This window comes from Cnephaeus nilssonii (genome assembly GCF_951640355.1).
Source record: "Cnephaeus nilssonii genome assembly, chromosome: 7".
Lineage (NCBI taxonomy): Eukaryota > Metazoa > Chordata > Mammalia > Chiroptera > Vespertilionidae > Cnephaeus > Cnephaeus nilssonii.
The window spans coordinates 83,595,517-83,615,334 of NC_137078.1; the positions used below are offsets into that span (position 1 = coordinate 83,595,517).

The following is a 19,818-nucleotide window of genomic DNA, read 5'->3' on the forward strand; positions in this document are numbered from 1 at the left end:
TGACTGTACAAGGAATACTCTATATGAAATGTGTAATCTAAGGTGGCTGTGTTTTGGAGTTACAGTTAGAATTATGAGTTAGGAAGAGTGTTGCCCTGGCTAGTTTTGCTCGGTGGTTATAGCGTCGGCCTAAAGACTGAAGGGTTGCTGCTTGGAACCCATGCCTGGGGCATGTGCGGGAGGCAACCAATCATGTGTTGATCTCACGTTCTTGTCCTCCCTCCTCCTCCTCCCTTCCCTCCTCCTCCTCCTTCCTTCCACTCTGTCTGAAAATCAATGGAAAAATATCCTTGGGTGAGGATTTAAAAAAGGACCAAAAAAAAAAAGGGAAGAGTGTTGTATGTTTTTGTTTTTCTTAGTTTGAGTGTAGAAGTTTTGTGTATTTACTGTAGTGGGTAACTCTTTTGAGTTATTAATGTTCATAGAATGCCATTTTTTAATTTTTTAATTTCTTTATTGATTAAGGTGTCACATATTTGTCCTCATCCCCCCATTCCCATGCCACACCCCTCCTAGAATGCCATTTTGAATTTATCTGTCATTCATATTTCAGGAATGTTTTAGTTTTGTGCGTGTCCATGGTGATAACATCACAAGTATATAACCTATAAAATAAAATGCCTTAAGAATATCATAAAATGAAGACAGGATAGATGAATAGGCTTGAATTAATCTATATTTCAGTTTCTTCCTGAAAATGGTTCTATAGTCATTATCTTTTATGTCTTTTTCTGTCTGATCACAATTATATTTTTTAGGGACTTCTAAATAAGCATTTATTGGAGGCTTAAGAAAGAGGCAAGTGAAAGAACTTGACTTTGTCCCTATTTCCAGAGGAAGTTATGATTATGTTGACATTCTGACTGAGCCAGCTATAAAGATTACTGTGTTTCATAGCAGTGGCCTAAAATAATATTAAAATTCTGCCATTTCTTTTTCTTGTCTTGTTTTTGGTACAGATTAATACATATTTGGTCAGGAGAATGCTGTGTGAATTGAACTTTAAATGCATTTGTACTTTAGAGGTAGTGATGTGGGAAATAAAAAGGTAAACTGGACTAGAAAATGTGAGGATGGGATTTACACATTGGATGAGTCAGCTGACACTATGGTACAGTGGAAAAAACATGGAACTAACAGAAGACTTGGTTTAGAATTTGGGCTCAACTAATTCATTTACCTTAGACAAGTCACTTCACTTTTCTGATCCTCTTTCCTCATTACTCATAGGTAGTAACAACTACTCAGAGTTGTGAGGAAAAGAAGATAATTTTTTTAAGGAAGTGCTTTATGGAATAGTATCCTAATTGGGGTCAAATGCATATATTTTAGATAGAAATAATTAAATCCTCAAAGTGGAGTTTTGGTAAATATCTTCTATCCATTTATAGATTTATCTTATTTCAAACAAAGAGTATATGTGGAAGACTTTACCATCAAAACAGGAAAAGAAGATCATTGTAAACTTTATGAAGAGTCCATGGAGGGAAGATTGCTTTAAGGATCTTTTAAAGCACTTAAGGACTTGTGGTCTTGGCTGGTGTGGCTCGATTGAGTGTTGTCCCATGCACCAAAAGGTCACGGGTTCGATTCCTGGCCAGGACACATGCCTGGGTTGTGGCTCAATCCCCAGTAGGTGGCCAGTTAAAAATAATGTTTTTAAAGAAAATATTTCAGTTGACTTTTATAGAGTAAGGGAGAGGGAGATAGAAACATCAATGTGAGAGTGAAGCATTGATTGGCTGCCTCCTGCATGCTCCCTATTGGGAACCGGGGAATGAGCCTGCAACCTGGGCATGTGCCCTGATGGAAATCAGACCCGTGACCTTTCAGCACACAGGATGATGCCCAAGCATCTGAGCCACACTGGCCAGGGCTAAAAGTAATCTTGTTAGCACAGAAACTTTGCTGCTTGGATCGTGTTTTGAAAAAAGAAAGACATGCTTGACTTGAATCTCTAGCTTTTAAAACTCTTGGTATATACTTTTATCCTATTCTTTATAGATGGCAATAATTTAGAATTGGTGACATTTCAGATGTCTTCAGGCTCATAAAGAATGTGTTCTTGACTTTGAGCATTGTGTTTATGAATGCTATCAACCTCCAGTTCATTTTACTTATGCTTTTCTCTTCCAGGTTTTTCGTTGGAATATACGTTGCACATTTATGGCGATTCTGAGTGTGAGGGCAGAATTCTGCCAGGCTCAGCACAGCGTTTTTGCTGACAAGTGAGCTTGGGGGGTTCTATGTGCCATAATTAATATTGCCTTGAAGACTCTGGACACCGAGACTGGCCTCAGAAATAGTTGGCTTTTTTTTTTTTATTGCAAGCATATTTCTTTTAATGACTCCAGTAAAATTAAGCATCAAGTAAACAAAAGTGGAAAGTAATCTACACTTTTAACTTGTCTCACTAGTGCCTAAATGTAGTAAAGGCTGCTTACGTTTTGTATGTAGTTGGATGTTTTTGGAGTCCGAAGGTATCCATCTGCAGACATTGAGGCCCAAGTTGAATTTGATTCAAGTGGATTCTGAATACTTCTGCTTATCTTGAAGAGAGAAGCTACTTAAAGAATAAACACGTTGAATAGAGAAAACACTGATTGATAATAGGCATTTTAGTGGTCTTTTTAATGTTTTCTGCTGTGAAACATTTCAAGATTTATTGATTTTTTTTTGTTTTCATTTTCCCCATCACACTCACACACGCACGCTCACACTTTTTATTTGCCATAATGAATCGTCCAGCCCCTGTGGAGATCTCCTATGAGAACATGCGTTTTCTGATAACTCACAACCCTACCAATGCTACCCTCAACAAGTTCACAGAGGTAAGATTGTAGTATGGTGTACTTTTTGGATTGATATATCGGTAAAATCCCATTAAAATTAACACCATTATAAAGAAATCTCTTATTACAAAGCCATTTATTTCCGTGATTGGCATATGATGGTCATCCTACCAGTCTTTTTTTTTTTTTTTAATGGTTTAGATTAATTATAACAGATTTTTAAAAGAATATTTATGGAATTTGGGGAGATCTTAGAAAATATCTAGTGCTATGTTTTTTCTTATATCTTTTCTACATTATTAGCAATTTTCTGATCATACTTTCAATAATAAAAATAATTAACATTTATTGAACACTTTGTACCCAGCATTACAATAAGCAATTTCATACAGTATGTCATTTACACTTCACAATAACCCTGTGAGGTATAGGTACTATTATTATCTCTCTCTTAGAGAGATATAGGTATAGGTACTATACCCTGTGAGGTATAGGTACTATTATTATCTCTCTCTTACAGATGAGGAAACTGAAATTCAGAGCAATTTAGTAGTTTGCCTGAAGGCACACAGTACATAGTAGAACTGTCTCTGACACTAAAACCTGTGTCTACCTCGAATATCCTACCTCAAATATTCTAATCACTTTTGTTGAAAAGCTATCCCAGAACTACTTGCAATAGTAGCCATCATATACAATATAAGGGTTCAGAAACTTAGGGGAAGGAAAGATATTATAGGTAGCTTTTAATCATTCCCTGGTTGTTCAGTCTCAATGTGATTTCTATTGAGGTATTTTATGGAATAGACTTAGAGAGCTGGATGAATTCTTAGGGATTCTAAATCCATCTGTCTCATTTTTCAGATGGCAAAACTGAGTTCAAAAAAGTTTTTGACTTGCTTAAGGCCACAAATATTTACCATGAAAAATTCTACCATATCCTTCCAATGAATGGCTACTATGAAGTCCATTTCAATGGGATTTTATTTGTATCTTGAAACTTCTTAAAATTACTGACTTAGTTATAATACTTAACAACTTTCCTGAACATACTTTATAAGAAGGCCTTTTTGTGAAAAATAAAGTCCTTTAGCAATTAATAACCAAACAGGATATCACTGTTCCTGCTTATTTATACTTAATTAAGTCCTAAGCTCCTTAACTTTGTGTGCACAGTGTACAAGTTGATTCTAGGCTTGTGCCCTTAGGTTGATCAGTCACCTTTAAGCCTGGCTTAAATTATGTGATACTATTTTCAGCCTGTGGATTCCTTGGGCATAGATTCCAAAAGTGGCAGAAGTCACTGTCCTCCTGCAACTATAAAAAGATGTTGGTGGTCCCTTGAAGATAGGTAGTCACTGTATTAGGCATTATTGTAGGAAAGTTTTTAAAGGAGCAAGACTTCTGGCTATAATTACTAGTATTTTGTATGTTAGTTGGCTTTGTAATATAATACCACTTTTTCATCTTAATTTCAAAATAACTTTGTTTCCTTAAATTAAAAAAAAGAACAGTAAGTATTTACCAAATAAAAATCAGAAGATACAGATAAGCAAAAGACACTTTAAAAATACTTAACTGTTGCCCTAGCTGGTTTGGCTCAGTGGATAGAGTGTCGGCCTGCAGACTGAAGGGTCCTGGGTTCAATTCCAGTCCAGGGCACATGCCTGGGTTGCAGGCTCAATCCCCAGTAGGGGGCATTCAGGAGGCAGCTGATCAATGATTCTCTCCCATCATTGATGTTTCTCTCTCCCTTCCTCTCTGAAGTTAATTAAAAAAAAAAAAAAAAAAAAATATATATATATATATATATATAAAATAAATACTGTTTCTTTAAAAAAACCTGTTAATACTTGGCTTCTAAATGTTTGTTTCTGTGATCCTACATATAGATAGGATCATACTGTATATTTAAAATAAATCTTCCCCCAACCTCCTTAGTATTGTTTTCATAGCTGTCATAGTATTCTGTATGGCTGGTCCATACTTTCTTTAACCATTCCCTTGTTCAGACCATTAATGTTGTTTCCAGGTTTTTACCATTCCAAACTGTGCTGAACATGCTTGGCACCTAAATGTGTATATCTTTAATTATTTCGTTAGTAAAAATTCCCAGAAGTAGGATTTCTAGGTCAAAGTATATGTGTTCTTTTAAAGTTTTTGTGTTATGCTACTAAATTGCCCTTTATAAACGTGAGTCTTATTGATATTTCTACTGAGCGTGCAAGAATGTCCATTATATATGTTGCCTCAATGAGAATGATTTTGGTTTTTATTGAAGAACGATGTCTCATTGTTTCAATTCAAAAGAGTAAATTTTTAAAGCTTTGGTTGCAGATTCTAAAAGCAAATTTATTTTTCTTTAAAGGAACTTAAGAAATATGGAGTGACAACTTTGGTTCGAGTTTGTGATGCTACATACGATAAAGCTCCAGTTGAAAAAGAAGGAATCCATGTTCTAGTGAGTGTGTAGTGTTTTAATTTTTTATTACAAACAAATTGCACCTTTCATACATAGATATTTATAAAACTTGGAACCCAGTTTTGCTTTTTGAGTTTATACTAGGAGAATACAGTGTTTATAGCAACCTTTAAATTCTTTTGTATTAGCAGTTTTGCTCATTTGTGCTCTTAAAGTCTACACTTGCAGGATATTTTCAATAAATAAGTAAAATTTAGTGAATACTTATTTTAAGAAAAAGGAAGTTTGCATTTTGTTTTTCCTAGGAAATTAATGCAATAGTTGGCTTTTGTTTCTAGGCTACCAGTTTGACTCTAACAAAGTAATTTCCATCAAACATTTTTTTTTTTTTTCCCTTTTTCTCCCCATCAGACATTCTTAAGTCACATGGAAATATTCTCTTACTTTGCAAGTACAAATTAGTTACTTAATATTTTGTAGCTAACTTGTAGGGGACAAAAAGGTGGGAGAAGAGGATAAGAAGGGAGAAGGAGAAGGCATCTTGCTCCACAGTTATCAGCCTAGTTTCTGATATTTTTTTAGGTTTCTAAGCTTTTGTGTGATTAGATTTCTTTAATAGTTCAGTTTGGACAAAAAGTGATTGGAATTACTTTAAATTAAAATACTCCCTAGCCTCTATATATGCTATTTTATTATACAAAGCAGGAGCCTCATATTAGGTAAAATTTTATACCTTTTCCCCTAAATAGTTATTTAAATTGCCGGAGTATGTAATGAAATGACCTTGTAGTCATTGGTGTTTTAGAGCTATCTGATTTAATTGTGGGAAGATAGTGAAGTAGGATGAGAACTGGAGATTTTTTTAGTAGTTGATGAGGAAGAAAATAATAAAGAAGATATTGGTATCAGATTATATTCCTACTTTTTATTGAGAGCTAGTTTTGCAGTCTTTATTGCATTGGTTAGTAGTTGGGAAGGTTGTTGATGCAAAGAAAATACATGTCCTGTTGGTAAGGCAGTCATCTCCTATCTGATCCATAAAGTTTCCTCACCTTCATTCGGGTGAAAATAGAAGAACTAAATAGCCAAAACATTATGTTTTTTAAAGAATACTATGTACTCAGATGTATTTGAGTGGTATGGCATGGCAGTAATTTGTTTACATTCTCATTCCTAAATGACTTTAAGTTCTCCTGGCTGGAAATCACGGGGGATAAGTATAAACATGTGTTAAATGTAGCCCTGTGTTTAAGAACACACACACATACAGAATAAGTCAAAGACAAGTATCACATGATCGCACTCATATCTGGAATCTAAGTAACAAAATAAACTGATGATTGGAGTGGATCCAGAGACATGGAAGCATGGAACAGAGTGCAGAATTTCAGAGGGAAGGCGTGGGATGGTGGGTGGGTGGTAGGTAATCAACCAAAGACCTTGTACGTATAACCCTTGGACACAGACAATAGGGTGCTGAAGGCCTGGGGGTGGGGGTGGGGGGCTGGAGGGAGTTAATGGGGGGAAAAAGGGGACATATGTAATACTTTCAACAAAAAAGAATTAATATATATATATATATAAAAAAGAACACATAAAAATACACAAAAATTTAACTTCTGATGTAGCCCTGTGTTTAAACAAAACAAAACTTTGCTTCTGAAGCTAGGCTGAATTACAAGTTTTTCCCCCTGTAAGTATAGTGGACCCCCTTACCTGTGGTTTTGCTTTCCACAGTTTCTGTTACTTTGTGGGGTCAACTGTGGTCTTAAATTATTAAATGGAAAATTCCAGAAATAAACAATTGATACATTTTAAATTGTGTGCTATTCTGAGTAATATGATGAAGTCTTGCTTCATTCCACCCAAAGTGCAAAAATAGTGATACTGGCAATTCAGACATGCCAAGGAGTAGCTGGAAAATGCTTTCTTTAACTGAAAAGGTGGAAGTTATCCACTTAATAAGGAAAGTAAAAAGTAGGCTGAAGTTGCTATGATCACAATAGGAATGAGTCTTCTTTGTGAAAGTGTGAAGAAGGAAAAAGAAATTTATGCTAGTTTTGCTGTGCACCTCAGACTGCAAAAGTTATAGCCAGTGTATGTTAAGATGGAAACAGCATTAAATTTATGGGTGGAAGACATGAATAGAAACATTCCAATTGACAGCAAATGTTGCACCAGAAAGCCTTAAGCCTATATGAACACAAGGGATCCCCAACAAGTAAGAGATGGTTACACAGATTCAGGAATAGGTTTGGACTGAAAATATAAAAATTATTGCAGAGAGAGAGATACCACATTTGCATAACCTTTATTACAGTATAATATTAGAATTGTTCTATTTTATTGTTAATAATTTACTGTGCCTAATTTATAATTAAAATTTAACATAGGTTTTTACATATAGGAGAAAACATAGTATATATAGGGTCTGTACTATGTGCGGTTTCAGGCACCCACTGGGAGTCTGTGTTCTCCATTGGTTAGGTGAGAAATTAGTTTATTTTAACAGATGGCAGGGTAAGAAAATGAACTGTGGATTGACTGTAGTCTGTTTGACTCAGTAATGTTGATAAATATCTTTATGAAATAGAAATGAAGTAAAGAACTTGAACTAATTTGTAGAAAATGCTGGTAGGTCCGGAATTTATTCCAGGCCTTTAAATCTAGGCTTTTGTTTTAAATAGCTATGATTAGATAAAATTAAAGGGCTAACAACTTAAGCTTGAAAAAACAAGGACATTTAAAATTAATCTTGGGATTCCTTTACTGCTTGTCTGAGTAAGTGAAGCATGCTTTGTGTTATTGTTTCTTAACTAGGTGCATTTTAGGAAGTATTATTAGAGGAAGTAAACTCTCAACTAAAGTACTTACTGGTTTTATAGCTATTTACAGTTAAACTATAGTGACATTTATAATGATAACACTGACAGCCCTTTAATTATGGGGTGTAGTTGACAAATCAAACATAATGTACTGTCATGGCTAATGGACTACATGAAGTGTTTTAGTGGTGCCAATAATGAGTGCAGAATCAATTTAATGCTCTGTCACTTTTCTCTTTTTCCTTCTCTAGTATCTTAAAGTGTCCTTATCGAATTTCATTAGAATAGTCTTATGTTTAAAAAAATATTCCCAGTGTTTTTACATTTCTGTCCTTGAAGCTAGATGGAAAAGAGGGTATGAAAAATGTGAGTGTCCTTTCCCCTTTCTTCAAAGCTGATTTGTGTTGGTTTCTTAAGACCTCTTGCAAGGTAGCAAGGAAGATAAAACACCTGGCTGTTTTTTAAATAAGACCAACCCATGCATATCTATCTATACTTATAATAGGGTAGTATGCAAATTGGTTGGGATGCCGTCACATAATGACAGATAAGCAGGAGGGCAGGGCAATGAGCTACAAGTGGCAGAGAGCTACAGGAGGGCGGGGCAGTGAGCTACGTGCGGCGGAGAGCTACGAGCGGCTGTGGGCGGGGCGACCAACTGAGGCAAGTGGCAGTGAGCTACTCGTGCACGGATTCATGTGCAGGGCCACTAGTGTATATAAAAGGCTAACATGCAAAGTGTCCCCTCAGGAGTTCGACCGGGAGACGGGGAGTTTGATTACTCGCTATTATGTGCGCTGACCACCAGGGGGCAGTGCGGAATGAAGGAAGGCCCCGATCGGCCCTGATTGTCAGCCAGGCCTAGGGACTCTATCCTTGCACAGATTTCGTGCCTCTAGTGATGAATATAAAAAGAGAAAGTGCCTCTAGTGATGAATATAAAAAGAAAGGGATACTTGAAAGAAAGGTCTCCGTTTGCTTAGGGACCCTATTATGTGGCATTGTGCTTGTTCAATGAGATATGTATAATTTAGGCAGAGCTTTAAAAATATTTGCTACATGGCTTTTAAATATGTATAGATAAGCACAAAGATGATAGTATGCTTCTGCTATGGTATGCTAACTATACCATATATACCTATTCTTAACAGGATTCTGGTCACTGCTGAAAAATGATCCAAGATAGAAATTCAAGTGTGCCAAATAACTTAGCCTTCTTCAATGAAGTGTAATCAGTGTCTAATTTTATCTTATGGAAATCTCTTATGATAATGATAAGAAATTAGTATTCCTCAAATATTTTGTCTGAATCAATCTGTAAACAGACATAGAGAAAACTGTAAGCCAAGACAAAGTAAGAGAAGATACACCTGTCGATATGATTTAAAAGTCCACTCTGGCAAAGAAATATACTAATAACTGGTATCTTACTGGTCTCTACAAATATTTGTGAGGATTAAACCCCAAACAGTTCTAAGATATAAAGTCTTTTCTTTAGAGCAGTGGTTCTCAACCTTTCTAATGCCGCGACCCTTTAATACAGTTCCTCATGTTGTGGTGACCCCCAACCATAAAATTATTTTCGTTGCTACTTCATAACTGTAATTTTGCTACTGTTAATGAATCGTAATGTAAATATCTGTGTTTTCCGATGGTCTTAGGCTCTACAGCAGTGGTTCTCAACCTGTGGGTCGCGACCCACAGGTTGAGAACCGCTAGCAGGGTCGCCTGCTTTAGAGAAAGGCTCTTTGATAAGAAAGCTCCAATAGTTCAAGTAGGCCCACCCTGTGTATTGTTCATCTATTCAGTATTAGTATGCTAATCCTGGAGAAAATGCCAATTTAATATAAGAGATTTTTTTCTTTCCAGGATTGGCCATTTGATGATGGTGCGCCACCCCCTAATCAGATAGTGGACGATTGGCTAAACCTATTAAAAACCAAATTTCGTGAAGAACCAGGTTGCTGTGTTGCAGTGCATTGTGTTGCAGGATTGGGAAGGTAAGGTCTTACCCTTTCGTCTGTGAATTCATTATCAAATATTTTACTTGGGTAGAAATTTTCATTTATTACACTAAATATTTAATTGCCTGAAAGGAAAGGAAATGAGAACAAAAGCTGCTTTTGTGTTTCATTGGTTGTCTGATTCTGATGCCATACTAGATTTAGTGGGTGATGGTTCAGTTCTGAAAATGACTTAATGTAATTGTCTAATCTTTGAGCTAAAAATATACTCTTAATTCAGTTTTCTTGCTGTATCAAGTAACCAAAGGTTCAGGTCTTTGAAATGTGCAACAACATTAAAAAAATCTTTACATGCTTAATTTGGGATTGAGATGTGTGGGAAGTTAGAAGGTGGAGAGCAGATGGCTGAACTTTAAACTCCTGAAAGGAGATGTGGAGTTTAATGGAAAATGAAAAGTAATTTTGATTTTTTTAAAAAACCTTTTTCCTTGAGCATTGCATGGAATGGTGTTGCAACACTCTCATCAACAGAAGGTTAAAGGTCAATTTATGATGTGTACTTTGACTCAAAACATTAGTGCAGGCAGTGGTGACTCAGGTTCTTACCTCTGCTTAGCCCTTTTGTTTGTTGTTTTCCTTTTTTTTATAGTTTAGTAAAGTTTCTAAGTTTCAGTTCTTATCTTGAAGAGCAAAGGTAGTATTATTAATTTGACTTGGGTTAATTTAGGTAGTCTAAAGTCAGTGCCCTGTAATGGACTTTTAAAAAAAACTTCATTTCCTTTGTTACACTAAAAAATACATACTTATATTGAGACTGATCCTAATTATCAATTTTCTGACCCTCTCTCCTAGCTCATGAAAAGGATTTTGTTGAAGTGTAGCATCATTTTAGTAATTGATAAGGAAATGATATTGAAATTGATTTGTAACAAAAATCAGAGACAGCTTTGGTAACATGTAATCTGGATTAAAAAAAAAAATTTAATTCTAAAGATGTGTGGGTATTTACAATTGAGTTTCTCTCTGCAGGGCACCTGTGCTGGTTGCACTTGCTTTGATTGAATGTGGAATGAAGTATGAAGATGCAGTTCAGTTTATAAGACAGTGAGTATGAAATTTTATATTCAGAAACATATAAAGCAAGATCATACAAGAAGAAGGAATTATGGAAAGTATCCATTTCTAGTCTGGAATAACTTGCTGCGTTTGGCTTTAAAATGTTGTTTGTTTGAAGATTGATTATCAAAAAAGAGCAAGTGATAAAGAGACTTGTAAAACTACTAGCTCCCAGATTTAAAGGATATCTAATTTAGGCAGCAAATGTGGACATTGTAGAATATGTTTGGTATATGACTTGAATATCTAGGAATCTTTAAAATTAATAGCTAGGTGTGGCAATAAGAGTCTCAGTGATCTTGTGTCTCTTTTAATAGATGTCCAAAATATCTTTAAAATGCAATTTCTATGACCAAGAGGCAAACCAGAATCTGTAGAGGAGCAGTTAATCACCTGGGACTTATAAGTGACCTGTTCAGGCATAAAATCAGGATGGTAGTACCCAGACAGAATATTGTCTGGAGTGATAGGCCATGATATTTTGCTGTCCAGAATTTTTTGGCATTTATTTTCTTAGCCTTTCCTCTTTCCTTTAAAAAAGAGGAGAAAGAAAAAAAAAAAGAAAGAACGAAAAAAGGCTATTAATGATGGCATGAAATGAATGGTAGCAGCTCAAGGAAGGTAACATATTTCAAGAAATGCCATCTGTGCCTGCTGCTTCATATAAATACTCATGCATCCTAAATACTTGCTACCAATTCTAATCTGAAGAATATGTTAAGCTAATTGGTAAAGAGTATAGTTAGATATCTCTGGATAAATCATTCTGATGTTTATTAAACGGTTAACAGAGTAGTAAGAGTCAGCAAAGAAAATTTGTCTATTCCTTTTTCTCAGAAGGCACAGAAAATTCTTATTTAAACTTAAGAAGTGATGTTGTATGGGAAATGTTGATTTTTGGCTTTGTGGTGTTAGAATGGCCTTAGGCCATAAATAATGCATTTCAGTGAATAAGGCAGCTCTTTTTTGTACACGATAAAGTTTGCCATTCTTGTATTTTCAGAAAAAGAAGGGGAGCATTCAATTCCAAACAGCTGCTTTACCTGGAGAAATACCGACCTAAGATGCGATTACGCTTCAGAGATACCAATGGGCATTGCTGTGTTCAGTAGAAAGAAATATAAACGAAGGCTGACTTGATTGTGGCATTTAGAGGGAACTCTTGGTACCTGGAAATGTGAATCTGGAATCTTGACTGTGTCATCAAAGTGGTGATGGATTCAGTACTCCTCAACCACTCTCCTAATGATTGGAATACAAAAAAAACCACCAAAAACAGAAATCCCTCTATAACATGAATAAAATGTTTAAGAAAAGAAAAAGAGAAAGAAAAAAGGGATTACTTCAGTGGAGAATGGTTTTGCTCTTAGTGTTGGAGTTTGAATTTCTGCCAGGATTGAATTATTTCAAAATCTCCTGTCTTTTTAAACTTTTTCAAAATAGGTCTCTAAGGAAAACCAGCAGAACATTAGCCTGTGCAGAACCTTCTCTTTGGGGAGCACACTCTTCCATTATGCTTGGCACATAGATCTATCTCCCTGTTGTGGAGTTTCTTTCTTTTTTTGTTATTTGGGGTTAGGGGGTGGGGGCTACAATTTTTCTCTCTTTTCTCCTTTTCCCTATCCCTCTTTTCCCCTGATACTAGTTGTAGATGGAATAGGAGAAGCCCTTGTTGCTGTATATGTGCGTGCAGTCTGGCAGCCTTAAGCCCACCTGGGCACTTTTAGAAAAAAACAAAAAACATCAAAAAAAAAAAAAAAAGGCAGTGGCATATATATTATATGATCCAGGTGGTTTTTATTTTTTACTGATGATGGGGTGTTCATGTAGTTTCTTTCCTTGAAAACTCTATACAACATTAGGCAAAGTAGCCAAGAGCCTTTTGTTTGAGTTTTTGTTTTGGTAAGTTAGTGGGGACATGGCATTTTAAGAGGAGTCTCTTTTTTTCAAAGAACTTAGCTGAGAGTCATATTCTTCTCTTTCCCAACCAATGAACTAAGTGGGTATTCCAGAAATGTTTGTTTTCTGAAGGGGAGTACTCCAGTTCATCACTAAAGATGTGTCCAGACAGAGCACACTTTCTACACCTTGTAGAACTGTGGGTTGTATGTAGCATTACTCTGCTTTCCTGTCTGATGATGTCAGAGAATGCTGGTAGTTAAAAATTTTTATTTTAGAACTTATTTGTACTCTGAATTTTCAGGAACAGGTAGTGGAATAGCAGCAAAGACACAATATTTTGGACTTGAGAAAATGCCTGTTATGGGTATTTTCCAAACTGCCCCCTATATGTACAGTTCAGTTTAACCACTGATTGCCTTGTTATTTTCTTACTAGGTTCTTTATGAGATAAAACCAACAATGCCTAGTGAGTATGTGTCCACAGGCCTAACAGGGTAGGAGAGAGATGTAAAGCAGCCCAACCAGTAGCAAAAGGACTGTGTTGCTAGTGAAATTGGTGTAGTGTCATTTTTGCCGATTCTTTGTGGGGTTCAATGTGCTGATCTAGAAAACTATCGTTCTGCTCTTTTGTGGAAGGCAGTTGTGACCAGGCTGTATTGACAGAGCAAGTTGAAGGACACCATCAGAGCCTCTTGCACTCTTCATTTAAATACTACACACTTCCTAGTGCTCTGCTTCTGAGAATTTGAATAAAGGTTTAGGGTCATCTTGTCCTGCTGGAATTTGCTATGCAGAGCCATAAACTTCCCATTTTGTTAGGATCAGCTAGGCCAGTAGGAATGGACCGGGATTTTGTGACTGGTGATACCTCAGATGTTGGCTGGCGCTGTGAACTGCCTATCTCCTATGCTGGAGTTGTTTGAGCTCTTTAAATGAAAATCTGTAGATGCTCTCTTCCCCCATCTCACAAAACAAAACTAAATAATGCTTTTTGGAATTGTTTCTAGGATTTTAATGATGGTACTATCCAGAATTCTTTATTTCAGAACATGACAATAGATTCCTTTAATATAGGCTCAAGATCAAAACAGAATATTCTCTAAGCTCAGATAGACTGTTGACTCCAAGGGTTTTGATCAATATCATACCAAACCTTTTTCCTTTGACATGCTCTGATTTTTGTTGTTTTGCGGGGAGGGGGAGACAGGGAGAGACAGAAAAAACGTGTGTGTGTGTGTGTGTGTGTGTGTGTGTGTGTGTGTGCATGTGTGTGTGCGTGCGCGTGCGCGTGTGTAGTGTCCACCAGTATCAGTGCCTGCCTGAGTTAGGAAAATTACATTCCTGGTTCTGTATGAGGAGAAGAGTGTGTAAAGCAACATGAAACATTAGCCCTCATTTTGTTTTAAATTGCAGACTAATGTTAATTGTTCTCAGAACTGGATTTTCTTCCTCAAAATTAATTTTTTTTTATCTTTTGGACTTAATGAAGTATTGCTAGCTGAAGCCAGTTTGACATGGTGAGAGAGATGTCAGACTGATGAAAGGTGTGCAGCCTGATTTAAAACCAAACCCTGAACCCTTTTAAAGAACAATAAACATATTTTACATGCTCTTTGTTTGTGCATTTGTTCTCCACTCCAGGTTGAGTTTCATTTGCTTCCCTGGAAAACTTGGTATTCTTAAGGTCTGCTTTAGGTCCTGCTAATTTCTGCAAGGAGGTGAAATAGAGGTTGGGAACTTCAAAGATTTCATGCCACTCAGGTTTCAGTAAGGGCAACCTTACTGGGATACATCTGTTACATTTTCTGGTTCAGTTCTTGGGCACAACACTAGGAATTCAGCATCTTGTCTCATTCCAAAGGACTTTGTTTATACCATAGGTTTTGATGAAGCATTGCAACTTGAACTCTTAAAGAACTGAGGGAGGAGAAAATCTATATGTCATAGGATTGGAGGTGGGCAATTTCCCTTAAACCATTGGTAAGCATTTCACCCATCCATTTAGATAACAAACTTACATGTTCAGGTACCAAGAATGAAAATAAAAGACACTGATCCCACTTTGGATTACCCATCTATTAAGTGGAGTTAGCTATGTAGACATAAACAGAGTGAGTGATTACAGTACTGTGTGACACAATTCATTGACCCATTCACCTGTTCTTAATTTTCCAGTTCATGTGCATTATCCAGCTTAGATTCAGTGTCCCATGGTTAGTTACAGTCACTTTTGGTTGCTCCATCTCTTGTTTCATTATATGGACTTGCCTGGCTCAACTCCCTTTTTGGTTTAGTATGCCACTTATGCACTTGTGCAACTGAACTTGCTGGCTAAAGTCATGACCTCTGTGCTGTTTTTTTTAAAATTTTTATTTTATTGATTTCAGAGAGGAAGGGAAAGGGAGAGACAGAAACATCAATGATGAGAATCATTGATCGACTGCCTTCTGCATGCCCCCTACTGGGGATCGAGCCCACAAACCAGGCATATGCCCTTGACCGGAATTGAACCTGGGACTCTTCAGTCCACAGGCTGATGCTCTATCCACTGAGCAAACAGGCCAGGGCATGACCTCTGTGTTTAAAGTAGACCTTTGTACCATCTGCCAATCCTACTACATTTCTGTCTCATATTTTCATGCTCCTTGAAAGCTTACACTTTCCCACTTGGTCTCAGCTTATGACATTTTTAAAAAACAAAATAGAAACAAGAAAATGTCCACAGGCTCCTACTATCACATCTACTCACCCATTTATATCTGCTTGTATGCTCTGCCTTTCCTCCAGTTGTAGGGCAAGCTCTTCTACTTGTACTAGATTCCAACCCCCTCTTACTCAGTGGGCCCAGATTTAGCCATTCTTCTGTCCTGTTCATTTCCCTCTACTAGGTCAGTCCCATCAGCCTATAAACATGCTATTTATTCCATGTTTGACCAATATCCATCCTTTCAGATACCACCCCCTTTCTCTTGTCTTTATAGCAAAACTCAGTTATTCACTCTACTTTTCTTTTTTGAACCCACTTTGAATGAGGATTTTGACTCCATTGAAACTGCCTATGTAAAGGTCACCAGAACCTCCATGGTACTTAATTCAACGGTCAGTTCTCAATCCTTAGCTTTTTTTTTTTTTTGTGTGACATATTAGCATATGACAATTGATCACTCATTTGTTCATTTTCATTTACTGTGTAGGCAGTATAATGCCCCCCCCCCCCCCCCCAAGGTGTTTACATTTTTAATCCCTGGGATCTTACATGGCAAAAGGGACTTTGTGGCCATCACTATGTTGAGAACCTTGAGACGGGGAGATTATCCTGGGTATCTGAGTGGGCCTAAGATAATTGCATGGGTCCTTAAAAGCAGAGAATCTTGCCGGGCTGAGGTCAGGAGATGTGACTAGGGAAGAATGGTTGGAGTGGTACAGTGTTGCTGACTTTGGAAGATAGAGGAAGGCGCCTCTAGAACCTGGAAAAATGAAATGGTCTTCCCTAGAGCCTCCAAAAAGGAATTCAGCCTGCCAATACCTTGATTTTAGTCCCACCTGGGACTTCTACAGAACTGTGGGATAATAAGTCTGTTTTAAGCAGTAACCAAAAATTTAGGTTAATTTATTACAGCAGCAATAGAAAACTAACACAGATTTTTGCATGTTCTGTCACCCTGCTATGCTTTAGTTTCCTTCATAGCACCATCATTTCAGACTTAAAATTTTTTAAGTTGAATTCATTAGGGTGACATTGGTTAATAAAGTTATATAGGTCTCATGTGTACAGTTCTATAATACATCATCTGTATATTGTGTTCACCACCCCACGTCAAATCTTCCATCACTATCCCCCCTTTATATTCTCTTCTACCTCCCCCACCCCTTTTTCCCTATGGTAATTATCATACAGTTGTCTGTATCTATGCGTTTTTTTCCCTTAATTCCTTCACCTTTTTCACCCAGCCCCCACTCTGACAGCTGTCAGTCTATGAATCTATCTTTGAATCTGTTTATATTTTGTTAGTTTATTTTGTTCATTAGATTCCACATATAAGTGAAATCATAAGGTACTTGTCTTTCTCTGTCACAGACTTTTTATCGTCTCTCCCCATCAGAATAAGTTCCACAAGGGCACAGGTATTTTTTCTCCCACTATATCTTCACCTAGAATAGTGCTTGACATGTAGTCAGTGCTCAGTAAAAATTGAATGAATGGGCACTAATAGAGTCATAAGTGATTGTACTGTGGAGAAGGGAGTTATTAAACCTACCCTGGAGCACCTTAGGAAGTTCCATGGTGATCATATTGGAGCTGGACTTTGAAGTGTGAGGTAGAAAAGGTTGATGCACGAGATAGTACTTTGCATGCATGAGGATGGACAATAAGTCTTGGCAAAGGTGTGGGGAAACTGGAGTCCTTATACATTGCTGATGGCAATGTGGAGTGGTGGAGCTGCTTTTGAAAACAATTGGACAGTTTCTCAAAAAAGTTCCAGTTGTCAGATTACCCAGATTAAACAGCAGTTCCAGTATGTCCAGTATCCAACTTTAAAAAAAATATATAAGTTTTTATTGATTTCAGAGAGGAAGGGAGAGGGAAACATCAATGATAAGAGAGAATCATTGATTGGCTGCCTCCTGCATGCCCCACACTGGGGACCAAGCCCGCAACCCAGCCATGTGCCTTGATTGGAAATTGAATAGTGACCTCCTGGTTCATAGATTGAGGCTCAACCACAGCTATGCCAGCTGAGGTCCAACTTCTGATGTATACTGGAGAGAATTGAAAATGTTAGTGGTTTCCTGGGGTAGGGGTGGGAATAGAGAATGACTGCTAATGGGTATGTGGTTTCTTTTTGGGGTGTTAAAAATGTCCTGGAATTAGATAGTGGTGATGGTTACATGACTGTGAATGTGTTAAATGCCTCTGAATTGTACACTTACAAATAAGGGTGATGTAAGGGAAGTAAACTTCAGGCAGAAGAAATAAGTTGTGGAAGTTGAATGAGCCCAGTATGCTTGGGAGAAATGGCATGTTTGGTCTCTGGAGGGTATGGATTTGTGCCAGGCAGGTTTGGTCCTCATTAGACTCTAGATAATACACTCCTCCCTTGTGCCTCCCTCTCTACCCGCAAGGCCACAACTAATTGGGTCAGAGATACAGTTGGCCCAAAGCTAACCAGGGGCCAGATTCTCAGTTTCAACTCAGGGAGACTCTTGGATGTGAGGAGCCAGCAGGGACAGGGCATGTGTTGAGTCATATGTGACATGAGTAAACATGCCAGAGGGAGGAGGAGGAAGCAGCAGCCTAGGGAAGCAAAATGGAGAGACTATGCTCCAGCCAAATTCTGAGTTCCACTTTCCCATGGGGTCTGATGTATGCTTCTCCTAGAGTCCTTTTAGTGGTCTCTGCCCCTTCCCTTGCCCCTTATTTAAAGCAGTTTGAGCCACTTTCTTAATAACCAATAGAACCTTGATTTGAAGGGATGATACAAATAACATGTTAAGTACTGTGCCTGAAGTACCTATAGGAAGAGTGATGACTTATTTGGTGAGTATTTGAGCACCTGCCACATACTGTGCACTATTCTAGGCACTAAGGATATAGTGGTAAATAAGACCAAGTCTAGCCTTGTAGGGCTCAAATTCTAGTGGAAATATAAATAAAAGTGGAAAAGAATAGACAGCTATAGCAATAGGCAATATACTTTGAGAGTGATTAGTGCTAGAAAGCTAGGAAGAAAGTCTGTAAGGGGCTAGTGTATGGAATCAAGGTCAGGGAAGGTCTCTGAGGAAGGGGAAAGAGCCTACTATGTACAAATGCTATGTGAGGGTGGAGGAAGCACTTTCTAATCAATGTGCATAACAGTATGAATAACTTGAAGGATGAGCTTGGTATGTCAGGGAGCAGCAGTGGGTAGTATGGCTGGAGTGTGGTAAGGAGTGAAGGCGAAATTTAGGTAGAGGCCAAATTGATTTGGTGCAGCTGGGAAGGTTGGGGTCATACTGCAGAGGATATTATGTATCTTAACAAGAAATTTTTAAGTTTACTTACTGTATCTCAATCAAGAGGAAACATCAGAGTTAACTATGTGATTCATTCAAACTGTCTATGTCCAGGCACACCAAGGCCATTCTGAATCAGGGTCTCGAGTTGGCAATCTCTGCTTTGGGCAATGGGGAAACGCAGGAGCTGTACAGTCAGATCTGTGTTCATAAAGGTTATTTAAGAAGCTCCTTAAATTAGATGTCATACCTGTTGTGCAAACTCAGTGCCTGATTTGTGCTAGGCATGCCATAAACATCAGTAGAATGGATCAGAATGAACTGGAGAGAGTAGAGGCTGAAAGGATGGTGGGTTGATGAAGGCTCGCAGAAGTGTTGGGGCCTCAACTAAGGGAGCAACAGGAGAAGAGGGTAGAAGACTATCTTTCCTTTTAGCCACCAGAGCCCAGGTTACATGAAAAGGTGGCCAGTAGACCTGCATTGACATTTAAAGGGATTAATTTACCACAACGGGGATATCTGGCCAGTGTGGGGAAAGATTTGTGAAACTGCCCTCACTCTGTTCCCCCTGCAGATCGCACAATGCCAATGAAAGCAGTGAGAATACCTCACTGCTTGCAACCTTGCCAACCACCCTGGGGGAGTTCACTAGCAAGTGTGACAATGTGATGCCTCTGTCTCCTTTGCTGTTTAGGGGTCAGGGCTGTCAGGAAGATGGAAGAATAAGAGGCTAACATTAGCCAAAATGTGCCGAGTAAGGCTGTGCTCAGAATTTTATTATTGCCTTATTATCTCATTTAATC

At 37.7% G+C, this 19,818-nt stretch overlaps 1 protein-coding gene across 1 annotated transcript in view; it reads left to right on the forward strand.

Annotated features, from left to right (window-relative positions):
- The window catches only part of PTP4A2 (protein tyrosine phosphatase 4A2), a 30,550-nt gene extending 15,917 nt beyond the window's left edge, over nt 1-14,633 (forward strand). Inside the window, exons 2-6 of the mRNA XM_079777051.1 lie at nt 2,137-2,831; nt 5,161-5,253; nt 9,909-10,039; nt 11,033-11,107; nt 12,123-14,633. Of these exons, the coding sequence (XP_079633177.1) occupies nt 2,736-2,831; nt 5,161-5,253; nt 9,909-10,039; nt 11,033-11,107; nt 12,123-12,231 (504 nt within the window). The 5' untranslated portion in view covers nt 2,137-2,735 and the 3' untranslated portion in view covers nt 12,232-14,633. The remainder of the gene's footprint in view (nt 1-2,136; nt 2,832-5,160; nt 5,254-9,908; nt 10,040-11,032; nt 11,108-12,122) is intronic.
- The last annotated feature ends 5,185 nt before the right edge of the window (nt 14,634-19,818 follow it).